The 21,196-nt window shown below is 53.2% G+C and overlaps 1 protein-coding gene across 8 annotated transcripts in view; it reads left to right on the top strand.

The window, feature by feature from the left end:
* Positions 1 to 21,196, top strand: part of NTNG1 (netrin G1) — a 248,577-nt gene that overhangs the window by 210,544 nt on the left and 16,837 nt on the right. For 4 of the 8 annotated variants that reach the window (XM_080649321.1, XM_080649320.1, XM_080649327.1 and 1 more), the window contains one exon: positions 1,353 to 1,487. The exons of the other annotated variants lie outside the window; for them this stretch is intronic. In XM_080649321.1, coding sequence (XP_080505447.1) covers positions 1,353 to 1,487 — 135 coding nt within the window. The remainder of the gene's footprint in view (positions 1 to 1,352; positions 1,488 to 21,196) is intronic. 8 annotated transcript variants of the gene reach the window in all.

Raw genomic sequence — 21,196 nt, 5'->3', positions numbered from 1 at the left:
CCTATAAAAAGAAAAAAAAATGATTTAATCACCACGAAATAAATCACCGTTCTAAGGCCTTCCACCTTCTTTGGAGAAATTAGCTAATTAGTTCCCACGACCAAAAGAGTGAGGGCAGGCCCCTGGCCCTCTGTGATTTAAACCCCGAATCTCCGTGGCTAAGGGGTGCTCAGCTGGGTGGTACTGAACTGGAATTCCCAGGCTCGTCACGGGCGGTGGTGGTTTGCTTTCATTTTATTTGGGGTTTGTTGTGTGTGTGTTTTTTTAACAAGAAAACCTTCCTTGGACCCTGGTTAAAGAGGGAATGTGAGAGACGGAGGGGCCCGAGAACCTGCCCACGATCCCACAGTGGGGTGATAAGCGGAGAAACTTTGGCCCCCAAACTCCACACGCTGCCAACCAGCGGGTCTGAAAGCTCTGTGGAAGCCAAAGGCAACCTGGTCTAGCCTTCGGATGGGACTGTGGGCGGAGCCAGGAAAACACCCCGTTTCCTGTTTATTACGCACAGTTCAGTGCCACTCAGGGGTCCTCAAACTACGGCCCGCGGGCCACATGCGGCCCGCCGAGGACATGTATCCGGCCCGCCGGGTGCCGCTGCCTGTCCTGCTTAGCAGCCGACGCGTCCTGGGCCTGCAGTGCGCATAGGAATTTGTTCATAGTTTTTTTTTTTAAACTATAGTCCGGCCCTCCCACGGTCTGAGGGACAGTGAACTGGCCCCCTGTTTAAAAAGTTGGAGGACCCCTGGTTCAGACCATCTAGGGAGGGAAGTCTCAAGCTTAGGAAGTTACGTGGAATCCCAGCGTTTCTTTTTCTTTCCCGACGGCTCGTCTCAGCGGCATAAGAGCCGCACTAGCCTCGTAGGTCAGGCCCTACAGGGTGTCGTCCCGACTCACAAAGGAAAACCGCCTGTGAATGAACCGAGTGCATCCGTATTGCACGTTAGACGGTCCGGCGGTTCTCAGATCCGGAGCGTAACAGGTCGGCCCGTTTGAGTAATTCCATGCAGATGGGGCCCTGACGGTGGCCGACTCAGCCTGGCTGTCCACACGGCTGGTGGCGTTCAGGAGACCATGTAAGCGGCCCCACCGATGGCCTGTCCATCAGGCCCCGTCCGCGGTGGGGAGCGCCACGCCTCATCTCCCTGGAAGGTTCCGGTTGATTTCCTCCCGTGTCATAAAAAAACGATAATCCCGGGAGGCCGGGCAGGTAAATCCTGGGCCTGCCGCGGCCGCCTTGCCATAGCGTTTCATCGGCGGCACCTTTCCTCCAGGAAGCGAGTCGGCGATGGACGGGGCGCGTGGTCTGGGCACCCTCACGTGTCTCCAGCCTGTGTGTTGTCTCGTTTCTGCAGAGTGTTATTGTAACCCCCTGGGCTCGGTCCACGAGCGCTGTAATGACTCGGGATTCTGTGAGTGTAAGGCGGGAGCCACAGGGCCTAAGTGTGATGAGTGTCTGCCGGGCAATTCCTGGCACGCCGGCTGTCGACGTAAGTAACCGGGGGCTGCCCTCGCCTGCTGCAGCATGGCCCACCCCGCTTGCCTGCCCGGCCGTGCAGCGCTCAGAGCAGAAAAAGGCCCAGCCCGACCCCCGACCCCTGACCCCTGACCAGCCTGGAGAGCTACCGGAGCATTTCCCGCTGCCTAGCAAGTTCCGATGGGCACTGATGTTGGAGAAGGATTTCAAGAATGCCTTTGCTTCCCAACCAAATGCCATTTTCTGTGGTTATTTTTATTATTTTTGCTTAATCCTCAATGAGGATATTTTTCCCATTGATTTTTAGAGCGTGGGAGGGATGGAGGGGAGGAGGGAAGAGGGAGAAACGGGGCGGGGGAGCGGGGGGCGGAGAAACATTGATGTGAGAGCAACACATGGATTGGTTGACCAGGAATCAAACCTGAGACCCTTCAGTGTGTGGGTGGACGCTCTAACCCAGGGGTGGGCAAACTGTTTGACTCGAGGGCCACAATGGGTTCTTAAACTGGACCGGAGGGCCGGAACAAAAGCATGGATGGAGTGTTTGTGTGAACTAATATAAATTCAAAGTGAAGGAGCGGAGGGGAGAGCAAGAGAACCGGATAGAACAGCCGGATCCGGCCCGCGGGCCGTAGTCTGCCCACGGCTGCTCTAACCACTGAATGACACCAGCCACGGCCCAAATGCCACTTTCCTAACAAGTTCTACAAGTAGCAATCTTACCCATTCTTTAAAGTCAGGACATTTTTCGAAGTGTGCCTTGGGAAAGACGGGACTTTATTTTCTCTGTCATTCCTTTTCCTACTTTTCTTCCTTCCTCTTCCTCTTCACCTTCACCCACTGTGATAAAGAAAGGAGGCCTGTTGATCACGTTATATTCGCTGAACAGAGGTGTCTTTCTTAGGTTTCATTTAGAAGCAATCAATATCCATGTTTCTCCTTTAAAATAATAAAGTAAAAGCTACCTAATGCCACACTCTATGGCGAGGAGAGAGAGCAATTCGTCAGCTGCCCAGCAGGTGTCTTTGAGGCCCGGCTCCGGCCCCTGTGATGGCTTGGAGCCACTCACATTGAAATATCGTACGCGGATCCGTGTGCCTGGCCAGGCCGTAAATTCAGTGGCACAATAGGGACCCAGCCTGAAAGCCCTCACCACAGAATGAGGGCTGTGTGTGTGTCTGGTTCATCTATTTCTTGAGCCAGAAGGGACCCGGGAGCCACGGAGTCCATAAATTAAATGATATCTACATCTCGTATCACTACCCTTGCTATCATTCCCATCACTGACTCTTAACCAGAAACCTCACGGTAATCCATCTTAGGGGCATGTAAACGCCAGGGGAGAATAAGTGGCAAAAACCATTGCTGATGTTACGCCTCTGCGGTTGGGCACCATTCAGGGAGCCCTGGACCGAGGCCGGGGTCACGCGGTCCAGCCTCATCGCTCGGAGGGTCATCAGACCTTCTGGAAACCTGATCAGGGGAGGTGGCATGTCGTGTGGTGTTTGCAGGGAATGTGAATTTCAAGATCTGAGCAGAAGCTTCCTGGCGTCCTGCGTAGCCTTCTCTGCGTTTTAGTTCTGCACCAACTCTGCATCCATCCATACCCAGCCGGCCAGCCGGCTTTCAGGGACACCAGGCAGATCCCCAGCCCAGTAGAAAATGGTGCAAACCAGATAGGTAACCTTCCGTGGTTGGCTATCCACGTTAAAAAATTTAAGAAAATAAATGTAAGTTGATTCTGACTCCTCGCCGTACCCGGAATGTCTGCAATGGTATCACTGCAACACATGATGAGCATTAAAATGATCAAGGAGACGGTTTACAGTTTTCCCTCGGGCCCTGCCGTCAGACGTGGGTTTTGTGCTCAAACAGAACAGCTCAATTAGGACTGGCCATATTGCGAGGCGGAATGGCCACATATGTCTACCATATTGGACCGCGCAGCTCTAGAGGGCTCTTTGCTTGCTTGGCGCTCGGAAACAAATGTCAGCACGCAGGGCCTGGGGGAAGCCCGTGGCCCCGGGCTGTACGGCAGGTGAGGGTGGCGCCTGTAAGGAACAGGCCTACGTAATGCAAGGCCGGAGGGGAATGTCCCGCCACACTGATGTCACGGGCGTCAGGAAGTTGGCCGTGAGGCGGCCAAGGTTTGGGGGGGATCCAGGAGCCGGAGGGCCAGCATCTGGAGCGTGGCATTCGCCGACAGCGCGGCCCTGGCCGGGTGGCTCGGTGGCTTAGAGCGTCATCCCGTCCACCAAAAAGGTGGTTGTGGGCTCCATCCCCCGTCAAGATGCCTACGGGAGGCAACCGATTGGTGATCCTCTCTCTCCTCCTCTCTCCCTTTCTCTCGCTCTCCCTTGCTCTCCCTTTCTCTCTCCTCTCTTCCCTCCACCCCCATGCATACTTCTGCTTGCCCTGAGCTGAACCCGTCCTTGCATTAGCCTCATTGTCAATGGCAATGATCTTAACCTGACAACAAGAAACCAACACCAACAAGAGAGCGAGAGAGTAGGGCTCACGGTGGCGTTGGCAGCAATGAGCGGCCCTTCAGGTAGGCCAGGGGTCGGCAAACTCCTTAGTCAGCAGAGCCAAATATCAATGGTACGATTGACATTTCTTTGGAGAGCCACATTTTTTAAACTTCTTCTAACACCACTTCTTCAAAATAGACTCGCCCAGGCCGTGGTGTTTTGTGGAAGAGCCACACTCAAGGGGCCAAAGAGCCGCATGTGGCTCGCGAGCTGCAGTTTGCCGACCACGGAGGTAGGCGATGCCCGGTGAGGAGGGAACAGGACCCGGAGCCGCGGCCCCCTAGAGGAGCCAGGCGGAACCGCGGTCAGAAAGGACTCCATCCTGTCCGTCACCGACACCGTCCTTGATGTCTATGAAAGTGCGTGTATACCTAGGCTTTGGAGTCCCACGGACCTGGGTTTGAATCCCACCTCCACCCCTTACCGCCTTCAAGACTTGCGGGAATCACTTGGACTCTCGAAGCACAGTTTCCATCTAAGATGGGGTGACACTGGGACCCAGCACATGATAGCGGGAAGGAAAATGACGGCGGCCTTGCGGCGGATGGTCAGCGCGCGGTTATTATTTAGGTCCAAGCACAGGCTGCTGTGTGCGAGCACTAGGCAAGAGCTCGTGACGGGGGAGGGAGTGGGGGAGGGAGGAGGAGGTGCTCTCTAAACAGACTCACGGGAGGCTGGGCGGCGGGGGGGGGGGGGGGGGGGGTGTGGGGAAGGAAAATGTGAGGCCAAAGGTAGGAGCCGTCATTTGTAGGCACCACACAGGCTGGGTAGTCCTCCTGGGGGGGGGGGGGGGGGCAGGGAGAAGGGGAGGGGAGGCTCATTTGATCACCTAGAAGAGGGACCCCCAGGGTGGCTCCCGCGGTGAAATTCCTCCTGATTTGTCAGGATGAGGCCACGCCCCTCTGTCATGCTAAAAGCTGTCCCTTGGGTCGTGACATTCTTTTATTATTATTTGTATTGATTTCAGAGAGGAAAGAAGAGGGAGAGATAGAAACATCCATGATGAGAATCATTGATCAGCTGCCTCCTGCACACCCCCCACTGGGGATCGAGCCTGCAACCCGGGCCTGTGCCCTGACCGGGAATCGAACCGTGACCTCCTGGTTCATAGGTTGATGCTCAACCACTGAACCACGCCGGCCGGCCTCCCTCCGTTCTTAACGCCACTGTAATTTGGGATGGAGAGAAAACGCCCACAACCTCTAACGCTTCACAGACCGATGCCCCGGCAGCCGGTGGGCTTACACGAAGGCTGTGGAAAGGGATTCAACGCTTCCCATGGCCCACGGCCCAGCGGGAGGAGCCCCAGGAAGCAGAGGCAGCTCGAGAGGCGCGCGTTATTCCGAGCACCCCGCACAGCAGGACCAGATCCTAAATGTGTTCACAACCGCAGGCTCTGGAGTCGCTGAAGCTGTGAGCAGGACAGACCCCGAGGGCGGGCCCGTGAGCCCAATCCCAGGCCACCTCCCAGCACCCCAAGGATGCCTGCTGCTCAGCCATCTGGCTCCACCCAGAGTGGGGCCCGGGCTCCGACCTGGGGGGCCACTCTCCGTATGTCCTTGGCCATCCAGGCTGATTCCCCGTTTACTTGAGGAGGATATTGAGAAGGACAAACACCCCGAATCGACCGTTTCACACTACAGGACCCTCCACGTTTACAGGGAAAGGGGTGTGAGAGGCCGGAGCTTGTGGAGAAATGCAGGCGCAGTGTTACCTGCGATTAGCCCAGAGCGGAAGCAGCAGCGCGGACTCGCTGAGGGTTAGCCCGTGGTCGGCAAACTGCGGCTCGCAAGGCACATGCAGCCCTTTGGCCCCTTGAGTGTGGCTCTTCCACAAAATACCACGGCCTGGGTGAGTCTATTTTGAAGAAGTGGCGTTAGAAGAAGTTTAAGTTGAAAAAATTTGGCTCTCAAAAGAAATTTCAATCGCTGGCCGAAACCGGTTGGCTCAATGGATAGAGCATCAGCCTGCGGACTGAGGGGTCCCAGGTTCGATTCCGGTCAAGGGCATGTACCTTGGTTGCAGGCACATCCCCAGTGGGAGGTGTGCAGGAGGCAGCTGATCGATGTTTCTCTCCCATCGATGTTTCTAACTCTCTATCCTTCTCTCTCTTTCTCTCTGTAAAAAATTAATAAAATATATTTTTTAAAAAAATTTAAATCGCTGTACTACTGATATTTGGCTCTGTTGACTAATGAGTTTGCCGACCATTGGCGCCATTAGACCATCCGGAGGCCACGTGGACATCCAACACGTGACGTTCCTTCCTTCCTTGAGGCAGAGCATGAATGGAGGTGCCCCTTGAGCCATTCTTTACCTGCTAGTGAGGGTGTGTGTGTGTGTATGTGAGAGAGAGAGAGAGAGAGAGAGAGAGAGAGAGAGAGAGAGAGAGAGAATCTCAGACTCTTCTAGCGGCTAAGTATGAAAACCAGCCCACTTGCTAAGGGGCCACGCACCTGAAACGGGGAGGGGAAGAATTCTGAATTCGGGGAAGGGCTAGTCCCCGGCGCCATCACAGCAGGATTCTGGGCTAGAGGAGCCGCAGGTGAGCCGGATGGGAGGGCACCTGAGAACTAAAGTCTGGTGAAGCCGGGGCCCCTGTTTCTGGGGGTGGCGGCTAACGCCTTCCCAAGGACTGCGGACCCAGCCACCATGGCCTTCTCTCTGCACCTCCCCCTGGGGAAACCCGAGGTGGCTCCTGATGGGCTAAGCCAGTGGTCGGCAAACTCATTCGTCAACAGAGCCAAATATCAACAGTACAATGACTGAAATTCCTTTGGAGAGCCAAATATTTTAAACTTAAACTTCTTCTAACGCCCCTTCTTCAAAATAGACTCGCCCAGGCCGTGGTATTTTGTGGAAGACCCACACTCAAGGGGCCAAAGAGCCTCATGTGGCTCGCGAGCCGCAGTTTGCCAACCACTGATCTAAGGCTCCTGGCCGGTCTGAAATTCTGCGTGCGTGCCCGTTTCAGATGGAATCCCGCTTGATGCGATTCGCCTCCATGGCTGGGAGTTCATGCACGTCGGGGCCTTGCAGGAACGGACAACTGAAGGCAGACTCTGCGTCTTTAAAAACAGATGCCGGTGATCTGACCTGTTTGCATATGCACGCGTTTCTGAGGAATAATAATTACTTTCAAGCTAAAAATAGATCTTTATGGTGCATTTGCCATTGTGTCAGGAATGGCAATAAATGCATCCTCTTATTTCCCAAGCGAGGGAAGAGCATTCTCCTCGATTTATACTGGTAGATGGGAAACCTGACATTTCAAGGCCCCCAACTCCAATGCGGGAGAAGTGGCGAGCGGAGCGTTTGTGAGGATGGATGGCGTGGGGAGTTCGCTGCGGCGTTTTGTAGGGTGCGGTCGCTCCCGTTTTGCCGATGGCGACGGCGGCTTTGGTGATGAATCTCAGGGGCGGGCCAACGTCTCCCGTCCAGTGAAGGGACAGACAGCGATTAGCTGAGGCTTCGTGGACCAGGTCACCTCTGTCCCGGCTCCTCACCTCCGTCAGCCGCTGTGCCTGAAACCGTGGGCCACACAGGATGAACAGGTGTGGTCTGTGTTCCGGGAACATCTTTGGAAAACTTGAATTTCATCCAATTTTCGCGTGACATGAAATCTCTTTCTTTGGATTTTGTCTCAGTCACTGAAGATGTAGTAACACTGGGCTTGGCCTGCACGTCATAGTCTGATTTGTCTCAAACTCGCACAGCAGTTAGAAATGAAGAGATGGGGGGGCCTTTCAGGAAAGGGAAGAGTGAGAAGCAGGAGGCAGAAGAGAACATTTTTTAAAAAAATATTTTAGTTCGGCCAGTGTGTCTCAGTGGTTGAGCATCAACCTAGGAACCAGGAGGTCACGGTTCAATTCCAGGTCAGGGCACATGCTCGGGTTGATTCTCTCTCATTGATGTTTCTATCTCTCTCTTCCCTCTCCCTTCCTCTCTGAAATCAATGAAAATGTATTTAAAAATAAATTTAAAAATAAATTTTTAAACAAAAACCATCCATTTCATTGAAGCATGCCCTGTCTGGTCCTGGGTACCACAGGGCGTGTGTCTAACTAATTCCTATTTACCAGGCCCTAATTCACATTAAGAAAAACGGTTAGGCCAAAACCGGTTTGGCTCAGTGGATAGAGCGTCAGCCTGCGGACTGAAAGGTCCCAGGTTCGATTCTGGTCAAGGGCATGTACCTTGGTTGTGGGCACATCCCCAGTAGGAGGTGTGCAGGAGGCAGCTGATCGATGTTTCTCTCTCATCGATGTTTCTAACTCTCTATCCCTCTCCCTTCCTCTCTGTAAAAAAATCAATAAAATATATTTTAAAAAAAACAAAAACTGTTAGGATTTCCAGAAACCTGAAGGCTTTGACCGTGTAATTTCCAGGACGAGACCACGGTCGGTGCCAACCATTTAAAGGCGCCCGAGCCGGCCAAGTGGATTTAGCGTCAATTTGGGACCGTCAGCTGCTAATGGAAGGGCAGTGAGGGTGCACCGTGCAGTCGGGGTCGCTCAGGCTGGTGTGAGGAACCATCGGTCTCCGTAAGCAGCCACAGCCTGTCGCCTCGAACATCAGCAAAAAGCTCTACAGAGCGAGGATGACAGTAACGGGGGCAGCCACGCCACGGGCACGGGGGGAAAACACACAGACGCTGTTGAGACTGTTTCTTACCCTCGCCTTTGAAAGCAGCGGTCATTACTCTGCATCAAGGGCAGACCCGGGCTTGGAACCCAATGCCCTGTTGAGTGCGACTGAGCCTATTGAGCCTCGGAGACTCTGGATCATGTGGCTCTGCCCCAGAGGAACAGGATGCCATGGCCCAACTCTGTGTAAGTGGCATCTGCTTTTCGTCCCATCTTTGTCAATTTCTCTATTTTTTAAAATATGTTTATTGATTTCAGAGAGGAAGGGAGAAGGGGGAGAGAGTTAGAAACATCAATGATAAGAGAGAATCATTGATGGGCTGCCTCCTGCACGCCCCACACTGGGGATCGAGCCCACAACCCGGGCATGTGCCCTGACCAGGAATCGAACTGTGACCTCCTGGTTCATAGGTTGAAGGTCAGTCACTCAGCCACATCCATCGGACAAGTTCTCTATTTTTTAAAAAGGATAGTTAACCTTCAGTTGTCCATCGCTGCCAGTGGGGAGAAGAGGCCGACATTAAACACTCAGCAACTGGTGTGAATTCATTAAAATTGGATTTCATCTGAAACGGGCACATACACAGACATTCACGCACAGTTCATCTGCTCTGCGTCCAACCTCAGTCCCAGCTCATCACTGTAGCTGGCAGTCGAGTCCATCCAGACATGGCTGGATCTTTTAGAACAGAAATCATTGCTAAGAGGTATTTTTAACAATATTCCTTCCCGTCGTAGGATCAGTGTCATGTGGTGTAGTTCTTTCTTCTGAGCTACAGCGCCTTTAGGGGAACGGGCATACGTCTCAGAGACAAAACACTACGAAATAATGAAATATCGATGTAATTATTTTTAGGAATCACAGCAAGACCTCTTTTTAATTAGTGGTATTGACCCGATGGACTCAGTCTTATGTTGATCGGTATTCTTGGTCATGAAAACCTATAATATGGACAGCGGCGTTGTCCACGCGGATTTTAAGTGCACAGAGACGAAGTTTGGGGTTTACGGGTGGGCCTGCGACCCGGATAACTCGGCCATTTCTTGGGGCTGGATGACAGATGGCATCACAGCATTTTCAATGGTTCTGCTGACTCGGCTTCACCCGTTTCCACTTAGACGGCATGTGGATGTATTAGACGGCTTCTCCTGAGATACTGCACCCCCTTTCTTTCTAATTAAAAAAAATTAAAGTTGCTGATTTTGCACCCAGGATGCTAAGCTACATATAGAGGTAACATATAACTTCTGATTTTATCAGGTTTGGAAATTTCTGAAGTTATGAAGACTGTCCAGAGTCGTGGGAGGGGAGGGGGAAGTTTGTGAGTCACCTATTGGCAGGTGCATCTAATCAAACATGATTGAATCAGTCAATCACGTTCATTGAGTTGCTCCATTCACAACACCTGAGGTCAGATCACACCATACTCAGTAGGAGATGTATGCCCTTCATTTCACCTTTGGCCACTGAGGTTGATTTAATCAGGCAGTAAGATTTAATCAGGCTTCGTAAGAGAGTCTTGCTGAAGCTTTTGAATTCAATCTCCCCAGCAAACGGGGCTGGCTATAGAGTTGCCCGATCCATTCATTTGTCCATGCAGTCATTCCTTCACTCATTCGCTCATTTATGATTCACACTACCATTCGTTTAACAAACACTGAAGTCCTACTGCGTGCCAGGAATTGTGGCTCGCCACCCACATGGCCTTGTTGAACCTGCATCAAACCCTTTTAGCAGTTATCCCCACTTTACAGGTCCACAAACCAAGGCTGAGAGCAGCTAAGTCACCTGCACGCCCTCCTCTAGTGCAACTTACCCGTGGGCTCGGTCCATCAGCACCACCTGCAAACGGGTTGCAGTGTAGAGCCCCTGCCCCAGCCCAGCCCGATCTGCGATCTGCGTGTGAACAAGGTCCCCAGCTGATTCCTATCGCATTAAAGTGGGAGGCAATGCGTGCGGCCTTCAGCCTCGGATGGGCTGGTGGGAAGCTCACGGGTTGCGTTTGTCTTTGTCACTTAGGGTTAAAATAACGGTGGTGGGAGGCCGAGGGCATACACGTACCTTGTAAAAATGTATGCAAGGGGCAGGATCTCCTATCGTCTCCCACACCATCCGTCTTCCGTTTTTTGCCGGCACATGGTCTACCAATCCACATCCTATTAAAAGAAGGAGAATCGTGCACACTTAAACAAGTAGCCTATTTGTTTTCCTTCATCCCTATCATTTGAAAGTGGTTAATATTTGATAGGTTAATAATAAATATTTTAATATAGTACATTGCATGCGGTGATGGATATATCAAAAGGAAATACAAAGTGGGTTCCACAAGATAAACTTTTATTGGGGACATGAAATGGAACATAAACTTTGATGGCAATTACCATTTAATCTATTCATGTTTGCGAACGTATGGAGAGAGGAACTCGTAACTCAGTTAATTGTTATGAATTATTAATCGCTCGTTGGAGAGGCGAGGAGCAGCAGGCACTGTGCTTGTCGGAAGACTTCTTCCGCTGTCACCTTCGCGTCGTTGGTTTCACGGGGACAAAAGGGAGAGAGGATGACAGCCAGGTTCTGACAATCCAAAAGCAGCCAGTGACGACACGGGGCCTCTCAGTGAAGGGTCAGTTGAGATTGCAATGGAATAGCTGTCGGTGTGGCCACTCCAGCCAACTCCCGTCAGCTCGCTGAGGGCGGGCCAGGCCTCTGCATTATATAAACCTCCCCAGGAGCCCCGCCCGGCGTTTCTGAGGGGAGAGTGTCGGGTCTCGGGTTCCATTCCTGGTCAAGGGCATGTACCTGGCTTGCAGAGTCAATCCCTGGCCCTGGTCAGGGCATGCGTAGGAGGCAACCCATCCATGAGTTTCTCTCTCACATCGATGTTTCTCTCTCTCTCTCTCTTTCTCTCCCTCCCTTCCACTATCTCTAAAATTCAATGGAAAAAATATCCTCAGGCCTGGCTGGTGTAGCTCAGGGGTTGACTCTCAATAATACAGACTCAATAATTCATAACAATTAACTGAGTTGACCCAGGAACCAGGAGGTCACAGTTTGATTCCTGGTCAGGGCACATGCCCGGGGTCGCGGGCTCGATCCCCAGTGTGGGGCGTGCAGGAGGCAGCCAATGGATGTTTCTCATCAATGTTTCTATCTCTCTATCCCTCTCCCTTCCTCTCTCTCTAAAATCAATAAAAACATATTTAAAAAAAAACAACAAAAAACTCCCCAGGCAATGATGATACGCAGCCAAAACTGAGGACCACATTGTACATCATCAGAGCGATTTCATCCAACTGTGAATTTGAGTCCTGATGTTCTGAACCCCAAGTGAGATGCCAGCCGAGCTCCAGCAAGGCCCCCCTAGTTAGAGTCGGAGGTTGGGGGCGCGCTGCAGGCCAGGGACAGCTTTAGGAAGACGTATGCCCTGGATGGCGAGCCATTTCTGAGCCGAACGGCTAAGATCTAGAATCCGCCTGGATTTCAGGCTACCTGCTGTAAACAGCCCCTTCTTCCTCAAAACACTCAGCGTTCCCCGTTTCTTCTGTTGGGTGGAAAAACAAACCTTCAAAAAGTGGAAGCTTTTTTATTAACTAAATCCCGGGATTTGTTGTTTAGTGTCAGCAGCGTAACTGCTTTGTAATTGATTTTTCTGAAGAGAACTGAAAACTTAAGCCTCCTTAATTTCCTTTTATCTTGACACACATGATTAGCATTGCTGGGAAATATATTTCACCAGGTGCCCAATTACCATATTTTAAAATCCACTTCCTCATTGCACACTTGTCTTGATAAAATATTTTCTTGCCCTAACAGGTTTGGCTCAGTGGGTAGAGCGTCAGCCTGCGGACTGAAGGGTCCCGGGTTCGATTCCGGTCAAGGGCATGTACCTTGGTTGCGGGCACATCCCCAGTGGGAGGTGTGCAGGAGGCGGCTGATCGATGTTTCTCTCTCATCGATGTTTCTAACGCTCTCTCTCCCTCTCTGTAAAAAAACTCAATAAAATATATTAAAAAATATATTTTCTAAGAGAGAGGGAAGGCAAATGTATAAAGATACAAATATGGCCGCTTTATTTCTGTTCATAGCTTTATCCTCCTTTCTCTCCAAAAAACTATGTTTATACTCAATTATATCCTTAGAAATAAATGGGGTTATTAAAAAACATGAACACCTGTTCATTTTGGAATCATGGGATGGAAAGTAAGAACATTATGGACAATGACAGAAAATTAAAGATAATGGAGCAAAATATAGTATTTGCAACCTACGTCATGTGCCTTGATCCTTATAGACTCAATCAAATATTTAGTGTACCCTGGTCCCCCTTCACCTTAATTTGCTCAGGTGAAATGAAAATAAGAATTGGACCCATCTCATTTAATCTGCGAGAATTAAATAATAACACGTTCTTTAGCCCGGTTCCTACCGCACAGTAAGGGCGTGAGGTGAGATACAACCATAAGTGATGATTCCTGCCTGCCCTCAAAGTTTCATTGAAAATGGTGGCGACTGTATCAACGAGCTTAAGAAAGCAATCAAGTCACACAGGACATGATCAATGCAAGTCAGAGTCGCTTCCTGAAAGAATGACTTAGAAAGGAATGGGCTCTGGTCCTTCCTGCATCCCAGTTTTGGTTGGTTCGCGTTGTAATTGCGATCTGTAACTGCAGAATTTAAGATTTTTGTCTCTAAAATCAGTGCCTTTGAGCTTCCCAGCTTCCAAATAGGAAATAAAGCTGTTACACTGAGCTTCTCCCCATTAACTTCTCCCTAACCTTAGCAGCACTTCTTCATCAATTTTAGGGTCATCTTAAATCTTGGAAATTACCCCGTAATACTCAAACCCCTGCCTGCTAGCCGGGTCTTGAGTTATGGTGACCCCTTAACAAACCAACAGCCCGACCGGGTTCTGCGTGTGGACGTAAAGCAGCTCCCCAGGAACGACACCTGGACAGCCCCACCCATCGCGTCCCCCTCGGACCTGGTGGCGGTGGCTATTTTTAGCTTGGCGACTATCGACACCCTGGGGGATTGGTATGTCAGACATGCCTTCAGCTCCCTCTTTTTTATTTTATTTTTTTTCATAACTCGGGAGCCTTTCCACGGGGTAATTTGGCTATTCTTAGCAAGTTCATGCTAGGTGCTATTTTTCAGCAAAGTCCAGATTCCTCCTCTGATACCAAAAAGAGACTCCAATGGAGCGAGACTCTCGCGTTGCATGGAATGAGGTTGTGTTTTCCTGCAGAAGATGAGACAGAGGAGGAGGAGGAGGAACAGTTGGACCCCACGCCATGCTGCCCTGGAAGAAGTGAGGCCGAGGTTCATGGGGAACCAGAGGGCACCGAGCCCCAGAGGCGGCGTTCATCCTCCTGGAGCCCCAGCCATGTCACCTCGAACTGTGACGATGAGGAGGAGCCATACCCTGTGAAGAGCGAGGAGAGTGAGAGGGAAGTGTGACGGCCACCAGCCGCAGGCCGGCGTGGGGTTCACTGTCACGGGCAGCCAGCCTCGCTTTAGTCTGTGCATTTGATATGTGCCTTCTCTCTGCACATGATCCTGGCATAGTATCTTCTAACATGAATGTCATTATAACTGCATATGGAGTAAGGAATCATCAAAGGACAAATGGGGTAAGAAGGAGCAGGGCGGAACAAGAGACCGTGGGTTGAGGGACTCATTAATAACCACCCAGCCGGCGTGGCTCAGTGGTTGAGCATCGACCTATGAACCAGGAGGTCATGGTTCGATTCCCAGTCAGGGCACATGCCCGGGTTGGGGAGGCTCAATCCCCAGTGGGGGGTATGCAGGAGGCAGCCAATCAATCACTCTCATCCTTGATGTTTCTATCTCTCTCTCTCCATTCCTCTCTGAAATCAACAAAAATACATTTTTTAAAAAAAGAAAAAATAACCAAGTACTTATTGGCCATTGGCTGTGACCCACCCACCGTGAGAGGTGCTATGGAAGATGTAAAACCGGTTCAAAGCCTGAGCCTTCGGGACGTTCCCCACCTCGAGGAGACTGGGTTAAAGCATGTGAATCGCGACGGAAATGGGAGCGTCCTGTCCGGAGTACCTGGGCTCTCCCACGGGCCCTGGTGGTGAAAGGGAACCGGACACTCTCCGGTCTGCCTGCTGAGTCGCGCTCTCTCGTTTAGCGGAGGGCTTGTAATCCTGGCCTTGCCTCTCACTCTGCGTCCTGTGGAGCAAGATCTAGAACAGGGGTGGGCAAACTTTTTGACTCGAGGGCCACAATGGGTTCTTAAACTGGACCGGAGGGCTGGAACAAAAGCATGGATGGAGTGTTTGTGTGAACTAATATAAATTCAAAGTAAAGGAGCCGAGGGGAGAGCAAGAGAACCGGATAGAACAGCCGGATCCGGCCTGCGGGCCGTAGTTTGCCCACGGCTGATCTAGAACCTCTCCACCCCAAGCTGTGCCTCCTCCGTATCTACTCAGAGCGCTTCCACCTGGCGGAGCGGTTGGGGGACGCAGGGAAACGGTGTAGCGCCCGGCGCACAGGGACAGCGAGCTCCGTGAGCGGCCACCGTCATCGGTGCGGCTCCCCTAGGAGCAGAGCCTACAGGCAGCACCGAACCTGGATGAAGGGGCGCTCAGGAGGACCTGCGAGTGTCCATGAGCTGTTCAACCCGCAGACGGGGGTGTGAACGTTGGGGTTCAAGCAATCTTGGACAAGACAGTTCATCCTGTGCGCCCAGAAGCCCGTGGGGGAAAGTGGGAAGTCTCGGGGGGTGGACGAACGCCTCCATCTGGATTTCCTGATGCTCTGAAATTCAGTGGGGGCCCTCAGGCCTGCTCCCGGTCCTTGGAAGGTGACGAAGGCCAGCCCGAGTCCCCCCGCCTGGCTCAGGCTTCCTGACCGCTTCCCTGGGGTTCTCTGAGTGAGAGGAGATGGGGCCCGTCTCCCTGACATGAGCTTCGTGCCACCCGACGGTGGTCAGCATTAGCCGATGGTACAGGGGAAGGGAGAGTCTTCTTGGGTCCAATTCCAAATGAGGAGTAATGGTATTGGTTGGTGAAACAGCAAGTTCGTCAACACACCTGAAGGGAAAGGCGGTCTTCCATTTCCCTCTAAGAAGGCGAGGCCCTGCCGGTCCCGGGCTCCAAATGCAACAGGAACGCAGAAAATAGTGTTTCTTTCGAGCGTGGATGACAGAAGCACCATTCCCCGTGCCGAGAGTCCAGACCGACACGGAGAACACGTCTCTCTGCAAAGCAGACGGGCGTTCCCGGGGTCTTTTCTTCCCCTCAGCAGGTGCCTCGTTTCCAGTACAAAAGCCGACATCCCTCGCTGGCAAATGCTTTTGGAAACACAGCAGCGATCATGACTGAACCCCCAGGGGTCCCTGCAGTCCAGGCTCGGCCCCATTCTTTCCCTCCAACGGACTTAAGCTTTTCCCGCTGACGGTGTCTTTCTTGACAAATGGCCGCGACTTTCATACGCAGGAAAGATGAATAGCATCGAGGGGAACAGGCTGGTGTCTGACAGATACAGAAGCCCATACTGTCAACACTTCATGAATCCGACTGCATTCAAACATGTTTGTGTAATAAACGTGCCATGCACCATAAGCATGTTTGGGGGCTTCGCACATCTTATTACATCGATTCTTCCCAGTAACCCTGCAAACTAACGCTACTATACCCCTTCTATGTATTTATTTTCAAATGTATCTTCACTGATTTCAGAGAGGGAGGGAGAGGGAGAGAGAGAAACATCAACGATGAGAGAGAATCATTGATTGCTGCCTCTTGCACCGCCCCACACTGGGGACCGAGCCCGCAACCCGGGCATGTGTCCTGACCGGGAATCAAACCATGACCTCCCGGTTCATAGGTGGATGCTCAACCCCTGAGCCACGCCAGCCGGGCTGACCCCATTTGAGAGAGGAGGGACCTGGGGCTCAGGGAGTGTAACGGGTTCGAAGCCAACAGCCAGCAGGCGACAGAGCTGTTATGAAACCAGGATACAGATCTGCCTCTTAGTCCCACTTGCCACACACACTCACGGCCATGGGTCCCAGCTAGGCCCGCTTTAGCTCAATCCTCCTCCGAGCCCGGCGGGTAGGAGCAGCCTGCGGTGTCTAGTGTTGGAGCCGCGCCCAGCGCCGGGGTCCGCTTGCTCCCGGCGAGAGGGAAGCGAGCTCCGCGCTCACTCCTCGGGGTGTTCGTGGACACAAGCACGCCCCACGCCAGAGAAAGGGCCTTCCGGGTGGAGACGAGCAGGGACCGACAGAGGCCAGGGACCCTCTCCCTGTCCCCTCACCTCTGACAATAGGAGCCGACGTGCCTCCCTGCCCTCCACGCGCAGCGAATGTACTCCCGTCAACCACGCGTCCAGCCAGGCTCCCCGGACCCAGCTCCCCAGGTCACGGTCCCGGTGCCCCCCGAGGAGCGGCCTGCTTCTCGTGCAAGCACCGTGGAGACGCGGCGTCTCGTGTCAGGCCGGGGTGTTAGCGGAGAGAAGGGGGTGTTAGCATTCGAAGGAGACAGAGCGTGCAATGCCAGCCCCAGACCCTGTGTCTCACACCAACCGAGAAGCCCTGTAGCCCAGGGTTCGAGGGCCCACGTGGTTTCGTGTTGGTCCGCACGTACCTCAGTCTGGCTACGCGATGCGATACGAATGGCTCACATCACAGGATGCACGACATCAACCCCCGACGGGGGACCTTTGTGCTGTGAGTCCTCAGAGACGCCGCCCTGACACCGTTCTCCCTGAGGCCGCCCTGAAGCGCGAGGCCTTGCAGCCAGACCAGGGGTCGGCAAACTCATTCGTCCACAGAGCCCAATATCAACAGCACAGCGACTGAAATTTCTTTGGAGAGCCACATTTTTTAAACTTAAACTTCTTCTAATGCCACTTCTTCAAAATAGACTCGCCCAGGCCGTGGTATTTTGTGGAAGAGCCATGGGCCGCATGTGGCTCGCGAGCCGCAGTTTGCCGACCACGGAGCCAGGGACTTATGCACCGAAGGAACAGGTGAAGGAACAGCCCCCCCGCACGCCCAGGAGCGCTCTGGGTCCCCGCGTGAATTGAACGGCGGGCACACCTACGTGGTCCTCGCTGACGGAAATACGTCCTAAGCGGCCAACAGATCTTCCGTTTGGTGGCTGATCCAATAATAACTCATTTTTTATTAAGATTTCTTTGTAGCAGGAGAATTGCAGGATCCTTTTATAAATATTGCCGTTTGGGTCAGACATACATTATTTGTATCGTTAGACTTAGGAGTCCGGAGTACGAGGCTGTTTCCCTCCTAAAGTAGCAGAAAACGACGACTCGAATACTTCGCCGGAATATCTAAGAAACAGAACATTCTTTTTTTGGCGTTTTGTGTTATGAGTAAAGGAAGTTTTTTTATTGCTATATCCCAGACTCCTCCGTCAGAGATATCAGAAATTAACCCATCCTTGGGATGGTCTTCTTTATCCATAACATTCTAGGAGAAGACTCGGTTTCCCGTTAAAAGTGAACCCCGGGTGCTCTGATAGTCCAAGTGCAGACATCCCGTCCCGACATGCTCTCATCTGAATGTTTGGGCGTGTTCTCTGCCACAGGTCTAATGTCACCTGAGAAAAAGCACAACACAGCAGAAAGGTGGCTAAAAATCCCTTCACTTGCCGTCAGTCAGTCAGATTAGCAGGGCGACAGGGAGTCCCACCGTTGTCCCCGCCCGGGGACAGTCTTCTAAAAGGAGGCCCTGCCCCTCCAGGGAAGCAGACTGCACCCTCTGAAGTGTCACGCACCTCCTCTGAAGCCGCCAGGCCGTGGAAGGAGCCCCCAGCCACCCTGTGCGGCCCCGCGGTCTATGTTCACAGGGTGAACAGCGCTTGGTGCCATAAATAAACCGAGAGACAAGATTACTGTCCGTGAAGCTTCCATGTCAGGGACAGAAAAGTAGGTCGTTACAATGGCTGTTATGCAGGTCACCGCCTTCACACACCCCTTGGCCTCCCCCCCACCACCGCCAACACCACCACCACCACCACCACCACCATCACCACCACCACCACCACCACCACCACCACCACCACCGTCACCACCACCACCATCACCACCACCACCACCACCACCATTACCACCACCACCATCACCACCACCACCACCACCATCACCACCACCACCACCACCACCACCACCACCACCACCATCACCACCACCACCACCACCATCACCATCACCACCACCACCACCACCACCACCATCACCATCACCACCACCACCACCACCACCACCACCACCACCATTTGGCTCTGAAAAATAGATACCGTTTGCGACGTGGGCAGAAATGAGCACTGTGCTCCCAGCTGCCGTCGGAAAGGCCTGTGAACTCAGTTAACTCACACATTACCAGTCTCCACGACACACTTACTGGACAGACAGCCCGGTGGCCTTTGTGAAGTTGCATCACCCAGAGCAGCAAAAGGAAGTGTGGAATGTCTTCCAGGGGTCCTCCAACTTTTTAAACAGGGGGCCAGTTCACTGTCCCTCAGACCGTTGGAGGGCCGGACTATAGTTAAAAAAAAAAACTATGAACAAATTCCTATGCGCACTGCGGGCCCGGGACGCATCGGCTGCTAAGCAGGACAGGCAGCGGCACCCGGCGGGCCGGATAGATGTCCTCGGCGGGCCACATGTGGCCCGCGGGCCATAGTTTGAGGACGCCTGGTTACCGTTCCCGCTGCGGGAGTTACCATTGTCCACCCGGGCCCTCGCGTAACCATTTTGCATGCCAACAACCCGTGGGCCCGACTCTTCCAATTCCCGTAGTTTCCCACACGTGGAACCCCGACTGCGGGCCGTAACTTCCTTTTCGAGCTGCACGTGCTAGCTAGCCCCGGGGGAAGAATGTAATTCGGCGTCTGCCTGGGTTTGTTCTCCCTAAACCTCAGCAGGCACCGTCCAAAGAGCTTAGGGAGTTGGGCGGGTTGCTGTTTTAAAGTCACTTTCCATACACAGGATGTGTTTTATTTACTTTTATTCATCCCTTTCCCTCTGCAAAAGAAAAAAAAAAAAAGTCGGTACTGGATTTTTATATAGCATTGGTTCACACTATGTATTATCACCTGGAATGTATCAAAGAGGGAAAAAAATGAGAGCGGTTCATTGCTTTTTTCTCCTTTGGCAACTTTGCAAAGACGTATGAACATGCTCAAGAGGAGAGAGAGGAACTGAATTCAGTCGCCTGCGTCTTAAACCTCCGATAACTCCATTCCTGCGTCCTTGGTAAAACCCAGGTGCTGTGATGTGGGGTTTTGTTTTCCTCGCCCCGAGGCCTCTGGCTCCGGTGATGCCATTCATTCCGCCTCAAAATAGAACGCGCACTTTCCATCCTCCGCAGGCACTGCGGCTAGAGCGCCTTGGAAAGCCCCTCCCCGGGGTACATAGGTGTCAGCCTGCAAACGGGAACGGCGGGGGGCGAGGGGGCGGGGGGAGCCTGGGCAGAGCAAGGCAGGCAGGCGTAGAACAGAAGTCACAGGGAGAAAAACCCTGCATTTCGAACCTGAGGTTACTCCTATTCAGGCGGGTCCTTCGGGATTATTCGCAGTAAAGAGCGATGGTTCCTTCCAGGCGGGGAGAGGCCTGAGCACCCCACCTCCCCTTTCTTCCTTTCTCCTGACCCGGAAGCCATTGGGCAGCGAGGCCGGTGGGAGGCCGCGGGCGAGTCGGTTGGAGCATCATCCGAATGGAGAGCTTTAACCCAGAACCCGGCCCGGAGGAGCTGCGCCCGGCCCCGGGGTGGGGGGGGGCGCTGACGGGGAGCCTTTTCACACGCAGCCCAGCCCGGCGGGGGCTCCCGGAGCGAAGGCCTGGCCGGTGGGCTCACCAGGGGGCGATTTTCAGTCACAGACCAGCCTCCGCTCCCCAGCTGGTCGGATGCCCGGGAGGGAAGGCAGAGCAGCAGCCGAGGTCAGTCTGGTCTTGGCCGTCCCTCCCAACGTCACTCTTTGCTCTTGTCTGCCCTTGGGAACGCCGAGATGAGGACACAACTCCACGTGTCGGGGGAGGAAAACCTCAAAGCTCGGCGGCAAGCCGAGACCCAGGTCAGAATCGGGCGTGGCCGCTCCCTGCTCCTCCTGACGCCGGCCTGACGCCCCAAGGCCGCCCGGGGCGGACCCTGCACTGTGGCAGCTGAGGGCCCCCCCGGAGTGCGCCCTCGGGCCTCAGCAGCCCCTCGGGGTGACGGGCTCCCCTGCCCCTTCACACCCACCTAAAGCGCCGAGCTGATGCCAGACTTCACCATCGGAGTGACTGTGGCAATTAAGTCTCACGAAGAAATCGATGGTTTCTGTTCGGGATAGAAGTTATTTCCTCTGAGCCCTGGCCGGTGTGGCTCAGTGGACAGAGCGCCGGCCCGCGGACCGAAGGGTCTCCCGTTCGATTCCGGCCAAGGGCACGTACCTCGGTTGCCGGCTCCTCCCCGGCCTGGGCTCTGGTCGGGGCACACGCAGGAGGCAACCAATGGATGTGTTTCTCTCACATGGATGTTTCTCTCCGTCTCTCCCTCTCTCCTCCCCTCCCC

This window comes from Plecotus auritus, assembly GCF_963455305.1.
Source record: "Plecotus auritus genome assembly, chromosome: 12".
Taxonomy (NCBI): Eukaryota; Metazoa; Chordata; class Mammalia; order Chiroptera; family Vespertilionidae; genus Plecotus; species Plecotus auritus.
This window is presented reverse-complemented; position numbering and strand designations above follow the sequence as displayed.